The 8,545-nt window shown below is 46.5% G+C and overlaps 1 protein-coding gene across 1 annotated transcript in view; it reads left to right on the plus strand.

The window, feature by feature from the left end:
• LRRC75A (leucine rich repeat containing 75A) overlaps positions 1–6,541 on the plus strand; it is a 187,760-nt gene extending 181,219 nt beyond the window's left edge. Inside the window, exon 4 of the mRNA XM_044993719.1 lies at positions 4,127–6,541. Within this exon, the coding sequence (XP_044849654.1) occupies positions 4,127–4,751 (625 nt within the window). The 3' untranslated portion in view covers positions 4,752–6,541. The remainder of the gene's footprint in view (positions 1–4,126) is intronic.
• The last annotated feature ends 2,004 nt before the right edge of the window (positions 6,542–8,545 follow it).

The raw sequence follows: 8,545 nt of genomic DNA on the forward strand, positions 1-8,545 counted from the left end.
TCATTCGTCTTCTCCCTCTGCACAGCTTCCACTGCTTAGTGTCAGAGACAAGAGTTAAAGCAAAAACACTTAGAAGTTTGTGCTGCTGTCTGTGCTGTGAGAGGGCTTCAGGCTTTTCCCATTAGAGCCCATTGTGTGTGTGTGTGTGTGAGAGAGAGAGATCAGCAGTCCAGTCCCTTGTGTCTCATTCTCAGGATAAAGACTCCGCTGAGGAGAAGCAGCATCAAACAAAGCTTTTACAGCGACAAGTTGCAGACAGCCATTCTGCCGCCACGCTGCATTTTCCATGCACGACACTATTCTTCCCCAGACAGCATGCGTGGGCATGCACAGGTTGCCATTCTAACAGTCACTTACATGACTAAGTGACGGCATGAATTGCAAACAGCATGATGTCTCGGTTTCACACACACCACTATTCTCTAGTCCTGTCTGTTACATTATCACATACAGCCTCGTGTGTGTCAGGGCTGCTCAAGAGTGTGATCTTATTCTTCCGTGCTGCAGCCTACAGAGCAGGGGGTCTTAATTTATTTACCATTGGGGACCACATCCACACAATGCATATATTACCTGTATGGCCCTGAGGCTGTCACATGGGCCGCACCTGCGTGCTGATTGGGCTGCGGGTTGAGAACCACTGCTACAGCGGCTGAGCCATAACGCAGCTGAAACTAACAAAAAGAGTCTTCTTTAACTCAAGCAACAGCGGTCTTTTGTGAGGGGGGTAAAAAGTCCTTAGTCCCGTCCCTCCCATGGTTCCTGTTGGTGATACAACCACTGGGGGACAGAATAAAGGTGGCAGAGGGAGTCTGCAGCAGAAACTGAACCATCTAAATCAAGGGTTCTCAAACTGGGGCCCTGAGGGGATCACGAGGTTATTACATGGGGGGGGGTCGCAAGCTGTCAACCTCCACCCCAAACCCCGCTTTGCCTCCAGCATTTAAAAAAGTGTGTTTAATTTATAAGGGGGGGGTCCCACTCAGAGGCTTGCTGTGTGAAAGGGGTCACCAGGAAAAAAGTTTGAGACTCACTGATCTAAGTGGCATAATCAAGATCGGAGAGAATGGGGTATAACATTTTTTTGGCTGCCACTTCCTCAGGAATATCTGCTCACGTGGGGCTTTGCGTCTCCTTGAGCAAAGCAACCATGCCAGCTTATGGCAATAAAAGCTCTTACAGCATCTCTTTCCTTTCTCCAGCTTGGATTCCTTGGGCTCCCAGCCCCTATTCCCAAAAAGCAGTGAAATATTTAACCCCTATTCCAAATACACCAACGACCAGAGAGCTAACTCCTTATTCTCGCTGGATGAATCGCTATTACCGTCAGTGGGACGGCTTGTGAAAGTTTTCAGCACTCTCTCTCTGGGGTGCAAGGCCTGCTTTATTCTGGAGTTGTGCTATGTCCACAATGGGTAGTAAATAATCCCAGCAAATGACAGGCTGCGGAAAGCCAGACATCTTGATTGCCTGGAGGTGGTCCGTGGCTCTCCGTTCCAGCTTCCACTCTTGCTCTCCTTGTGGTCCAGGGAGGCCGGGCATCCATCCAGAGTAAGAAACAGACCAGCAAAGGAGGACTGAAATGTCACTGTGTTGCCCCTTCAGATCTCATTTAGGAACCTTCATTAGTGCTACGTGTCTGGGCTTAGGCCTAATTAAGCTGCTTGCAATGGCGCACACTGCTAGGAGCCAGGAGAAAAGGTCAGATCGAGTCGAGGGGGCAGCTAATCGAATCGCTGCGTGAAGCAGCACATGGTTTTCAGCAGTCTCTGGAGGTGTCCCCAACTGCTCAGCTCTGGCTCCTCCTTAAAGTAAGGAATGGTGCAGACAAGGAGAGAACAGAGGAAACCAGCTGGTTTATAGCGGGCAGCCCTTTAGTGGACAGGAGATTGTGTTTATGGTACGCACGCACTTCAGAACACTCACACTGAGGTCACTGACCGCACCGTTGCCTTCATTGGTTTCAAGGGAAGCATGCTAGTTAGGCAAATACTTGAGCTTGGCAATTGTTCCATTTCACTTGGCCAGAAGGCTAGCAATGCACCCGGATGATTGCCTGGTTCTAGGGTAGGGCAGGGGAACTCAAGACAGCGAATGCTCCTTGCAAGAGGGGTGAAATACTCTGTATTCTACCTCGTCCTTGCTGTTCTCTGTATTGCAACAGGCATCACTGAGCACTAAATGTTCCCTTTCACTTTCAGTGTAGAGTTCCTGTGGAAGACTGAACTTTAAGGAAGTCAATGGCATAAAGGCACAAACAGCATCAAGAATATCTAGAATTCTTCCTGTTATAACTTTGGAAGTGCACCCCCAAAGGCATTGCTGCCCAAAAGGAACTATTCACCTAGGTCACAATGAAATGTTGTAGTGGAGTTTAGCAAGGGCTGTAGGAGTTTGCAGCCTTCTGCTCAGTGAGATATTGGGGTTTCAACCAACTGATTAGTCAAGTAGCTTTCTAGACGCCACAGTCTCCATTGAGAGACTTAGGTAAGGAACAGACTATATAAAATATTATGGAGGAAGTACATTTTTTCTTAAAGGAGGAAGAGTTTAATAGGTTCTTCCACACCACCCAAGAAACTAGTGTAGTGTTCCCCTGCACATGCATCATATTGCAAGGGGGCACGCGGACTTGTGCTGCCAGTGAATTAAAGCATTATATTCTTTATCACCAGCAGACCAAGTTACCCCGATGTCTCGTTGAATAGAAAGGCCCTAACTTCTGCAGCCCTCAGTATCACATCCCGGGCCAAGGAAAGTAAAGGTAACTGAGATGGGCTCGTTTAAACCCATGGTTTTGAGAGAGTAAATAGAACTAGAGTGGATGCAGTTACTAGTTCTTCAACCAAAGGGAGTTCCAAACTCCCTTTCAGTGTTCAGGGAATGGCTAACCTGCCAATAAAAGATATGTTAGTTAACTCAGGTTCAAACAACAGTAAGGACACGGAAGCTTAGGTTCAATCCCAGCTTCTCCTGAAGGCTCTCTCTCAAGTGGAGTTCAACAGAGCTGCTGTATAGTCACTGCTATTTTTCACACATGTTAGATATTGCAAGTTTAGAACACTTTTTTTGCACAGTGTAGACCCCTTGAGTCATTGTTCAGAGTCTAAAATGCCAGGGTAAGGGTTTACATTTCAATTTACACAGCAAGTCATGAACAGAGGCCTTAGGTAATTAAAGGCAAAACGTGAAGCTGGCAACACCAGCAATGTCAATGGTAAATTCGAAAAAACTGTTCTTTAGCTCAGAGTGTGATGAGAGTCAGAGCCATATGCACAGTGGGTTGATTTGGCACTATCACTGTGGCAGATGTGCCAGCTTAGCTAATATTTCTCAAGTGATTAACACTGATAGAACTCCCTCAGCCTCCTAATTCATTAGTGTTAAGGCCTCAGCCACTGATACAGCTAGATCCTTGCAGCACTTTAAAAGCAATGCTGATCTTTATAACTCCAATCTGGCAGAGATGCTTATCAGCATCCACAGGAGCATCATGAGACTAATTTATCTACTAAGGTTTTTCTATAGCCTTCGTCACCATAGTCAAAAGATTAATAATAGTTATTGTTCATAAACCACTGGAAGTACTAAATGGGAGTCAGGACATCTAGCTTTTAGATCTGCCTCTACCATGCCGTTGCTCTGTGCCTCAGTTTCCCCACCTGTAAAACAGAGCAAAGCTTATTCCCTTTGACGAAGTGCTCTGCAATGTACAGATGAGTGACAAATTTTCACGCTTGGCACTTAAGCGAGAATTCCTGTTTTTCTGCTGAAATGCTTCGTAGTCTTTCCATTTTTGTCATTTTAAAAGCAGTTGAATGTTCACCTCCAGGACCTTGCAAGGGACTCCCAGAAGAAAGCTTCCTTAGGCTTGTAATTGAAACAGGAGGCAGCAACAATCTTCGAATACATTGGTTTTGGCTGCCATCCATCTTTAAGCCTGCACACAAAATCGGATTAAAAAATCCAGGCCTGACAGAGAGGGGTTGCCAGCAGTTATGTATCCTGTTTGAATGAGTCATTGCACCGTCTCTCACAAAGCTGCCAGCACACAAGAAGTGATGCTTATTAGCAAAATGATGAGTGTCCATGTTAACCGTTTGTCTGTCGTTGTGTTTCTCTGCAGCTTGAAAGCTATCCTGGTGGGGACGCCTCAGAACAACACAGTAGATCTCTCTGGCATCCCTCTGACACTGAAGGATTTGGACCGCATCATCTCATACCTCCAGCACAGCTCAGAGCACATTGACAATGTGGAGCTGTGCTTCACGGAGCTGACTGATGAGATGTTCCTTCAACTTCTGCCCATCCTCAGTGCCCTGCCTCACCTCACCACTCTCTCCCTGAATGGCAACAGACTCACCAAAGCAATCCTTCGGGACCTGACAGAAACACTGAAGGACCCCAAGAAGTTCTCCAGCGTGACGTGGATTGATCTGGGCAACAACGTGGATATCTTTTCTTTGCCGCAGCCCTTTTTGGTCAGCCTCAAGAAACGATGTCCCAAGCAAGGCAACTTGCCAACCATTCTGGAGTTCGGGGAGGGCCAGATGAGTGACTTGGAAAGCCAAGAGGGCCTGGCGGAGAGTCAAGAGGATCTGTGCTCAGCCGACGAAGATGAAAACCAACCTGACAAGATCAACAATGCAGGCACCAGACGGCTGATGACAGAGAGAACAATTGAGGTTGGGACGCTGACAAATAAATGCGACTCTGAGCAGGAACCTGCTTGTGAGGCAGCTCAGACATGATGTTCAGCTGTGTGTCACGTGGCTGGATACTTTGAAAAGAGACACTTTAAAACTGATACCTCACCTATGAAGGTTCTTATTAAGTGTTGATTTACATGTTCAGATGTCTACACAATCAATGCTTTGAGACTTTAGACTGTTGCCTCAGTTTCCTCTCATCATATGAATGTCAACCGATTTCATTTCGTAGAGAACATAAAAATGTGATCAAGTTGTATACTTATCTTTTATAAAGCTGGCCACGTATTTTTAAACATTAGCAATGAGCTGTGCTTTTTATCTCTCTCTCTCAAAAAAAATAAAATCTATATCGCCAAGGTATTGTAATGCCAGTTTCTTAAATAGCACAAAAGGAGAAGAAAACAGCACACAGAATTTGCAGGAAAGCTCTCTGTTTTGAGACAAGATCATTCTTACTGAATCTAGCAAAATCTTGGTTTTAAAGTTTTCTCTCTTGTAAACGATGGGTAAATGGCTGCCACCCTAAGGAGGACTCTTGCGGAGACCAAATTAAACCTATCCCCACTCTGAATTCAAACCACATTGAAGAGTAGCATCCTTGGTCAATGACAAAACAACCGGGGAATATTTCCCTGCACCAGCCAGTAAGGATGAAATTCACCTCCTGTGCAGAGGGGTCAGCACAAGGAGAACGTGCTCCGTAAGACCTGTTTTAATTGGAGTATAGTTGTTGGGCTGGGCATATGTACAGGGCTGAATGTCCACTGCACATTCTTGCTCCTTACCACCACCCTTTGGAATCTAGGGAGGCTGTCTCACTCTCTGGCCTCACAGGAGTTGGAGCGGCAAGATGTCCAGTACTGAGAGCACATTTGGTGCTAGAGTTTGGCTACCACTCCCCCTACTGTAAATAACTCCATTGCTTTCAGTGAAGTTACTTGGAGTTTACCTCCCTGTAACTGAGAGCAGAAGTTGGGACCATCTGCAAAGTTTGAATTCGAGGGTTTGGTTCAGGCCCACCTCTAGTACATGTAAAAGGGACAGAACTGTTCCTAACATATTTATTACAATATGGAATGTTTATAGAAGAAAAATGAACAAACGTTTTCCTGGGGAAATTTTTTAATACACTGCCATTCCGGGGTGGGCAGGCACAAGCCAACTGAAGACCCGTAAGGCCTGTACCAGTCTTTTAGGTTACTTGACTGTCCCTGCCCCCAACAACCAGAAGTGCTTTGTTTCTGATATTTTTAGAAGAGAAACGGTTTTGAATTTCTGATAGCAAATGGAGAGGGGACCTGCACTGCTGGCTTTGCACCTGGATCCTGACTTCCCCAAAGTTCAGGGGGGGTTGGAGCTGGAATGTGCAGGGAGACCCATCTTTCTAGAGCATTTCAGTACATTTAAAGGACCAAACCTGATTTCCCGGCATGAAATGTAGCCATTTGGCTTTCTGTTTGTGTCCTGTTCTTTGAATAGCTTTACAGCATCGTCTCCTGGGCTCGGGTGTGAGTGACAACTCTTTTGGCTTCATCTACAGGTACAGATACATTCAGAGAGTTTTCAAGCTTCCCTTTGGCACTAGCCCCATAACACTGCTACACTCCCAACCTGCTTCCCTTCCACATGCAAGAAAATACCTTGTAAGAGATTCTGCTACTCGTTTAAATACAGCTGGCAAAATTCATTATGATTTGCATGTATCTAACATTGTTTTTCTAACTGCTCATTCTTTTCACCAGGCATAAAAACTTTGCAGTGAATAAACTTTTTCTGTTTGCAATAAAAGATCTATCCATAATCAAAATAAAATGACAGTGTTTAATAGAGGCCTTGTCTTGAGTTTCCATTTATTACAGGCTTCACACTACTGGGACCACAGTTCACAGCAGCAAAGCCCAGAATATCTGCCTCACTGGAAATCTTTCCCCTTTCAAGATACATGGGTAGGTGCTTTATGAATGCATATCACAGATACTACAGTATTTCTCCACTAAACAAATGATAGGCACATACCTCACTTAACAATAATACTTCTGGGCTGATTCTGCTCTCTCACATGGGGTTTATACTGTTGTAAATCTATTGACACCTGCGTAAGAGCACAACTGGACTCTTCGCACTGCCTGCCCATTGGCAAAGCGCCACATCTCGTTTGAACGTGACATGAGAATACGTCTCTGAGATACAGAGAAGCACATTAATCCTCACGGGAGTTGCACTTACTTATGTCACTGCTGCATCTGGCCCAGAGTTGTGCTTGCTTCACAAGACCACCATGCTGCTGCCAACAGGGGAAGGTTCATCAAGCGTTAGCGAATACCGACCCAACCCACTGGCCCCAACACTGGCGAGAACCTTCCTTGTGACAGTGGCAGGTTGCGGGTGTTAAATGTATACAACATTCCAGGCCCTGTACGAGCGAGGGAGGGGTTTCTGTCAGTCCCCTGAAGACAGGGCTTCCCCAGGCAGCAAGATTTTTAGTCTTAACGTTACAGGCAGAGAAAGCAGTGCCAGTGCAAGACTTCCCTGGCATGATTTCAGAAGTGCTCATGGCCCCAAGCCCCTTGTGTCTCTCGGGAGCCTACCAGTGCAGTTTTTCCGCTGTGGTTTGTGCAGTCACTTGCCTGTTTTGATTCTACGGCCTAGATGCTTTCATTCTAAAAGGATAAATAATATGCATATGCAGCCTTTATGCAACTAAACAATGACAGAGTATAAACTGGTGCAACATCAGCCCAGAATTTGGAGGCAGCCCAGGAAATGTGAACTGCCCATTCACCCTACTGCGTTAACTCTGAACCATAACGCTAACAGCATACGAGCCACGTTTTCAGGGCATTTACATATGCAATATACTGTAGGTACACATGCACGTGGGGCTGGGATTCCCAGCTCAAGGAGAGACACTCGTGCTGGCTAAACACACTGAAACTAGCTGTGGCGGTGCAAGCAGGGGGACGGGCTAGCCAGCCTGCGTGTCTCTCTATGGTCTCGGACAGGTACAGCCTCAGGGACCACTAGCTCGAGCAGGTTTCCTCGAGCTGGGCTGCACCATCCCCAACCCCGCCCATTATTACAATGCTGTGCCAACGGGATCGTTGGGCACACACAAACAGCACTGCTCCTTGACGTACCGTGCACACCAGAGCAATCTTACTGACGAGAACGCTGGTTTCCACATAAGGGCCATAGCCCCTCCTTGATCTTTGTGCACGTCGCCCCTTGTTACTGGCAGAGGATTTGATGGGGAGCGAGGCTACTGTATAGCCCTGTGTTCACAGGCTTGATCACAACTGAACTGGCATTTGGCTCCCCCCCAGCCAAGATCCAGCAAGCTCAGCTGATGACAGAAACTCTCCGGGGTAGTGATACTTGGCTCTAGCACTCTGCCGACGCACCGCACTATGTGGACAATAAATGCATGCTAGGTGCCAGCAAACAAAATAGCTGTATTCGCAGCCATGGCCGTATGTCTGTTTGCACCTCACTTACACTGAGGTATAGCCAGAGGTGCACCAGCGTAACACCAGGATTTGGCACGGGCTTCAGGGGCCCTTTAGTCTGAGCTCGCCCATTTCACTCTAACGGCATAGAGGGCAGCGTTCCAACCGACTTACATCCCGGAGAGTTGGGTGTGGTTTTCTTTTAAAAAAGAAACAAAATCTTAGTCTTTTGCGGTCAACAAGTTCTGTTTACATTGGCTGTGCTGTACTTGCCGCTATTGAAATGGAGCTGGTGTATCAGGGCTCAGCAGGTCTGCTTGTAAAATGTTCCAACACAGAGCTCTGAGCAATCAAACACTAATTATAACAATCCTAGGAACAAACACC

The sequence above is a fragment of the Mauremys mutica genome, chromosome 19 (genome assembly GCF_020497125.1).
Source record: "Mauremys mutica isolate MM-2020 ecotype Southern chromosome 19, ASM2049712v1, whole genome shotgun sequence".
NCBI classification, from domain to species: Eukaryota; Metazoa; Chordata; order Testudines; family Geoemydidae; genus Mauremys; species Mauremys mutica.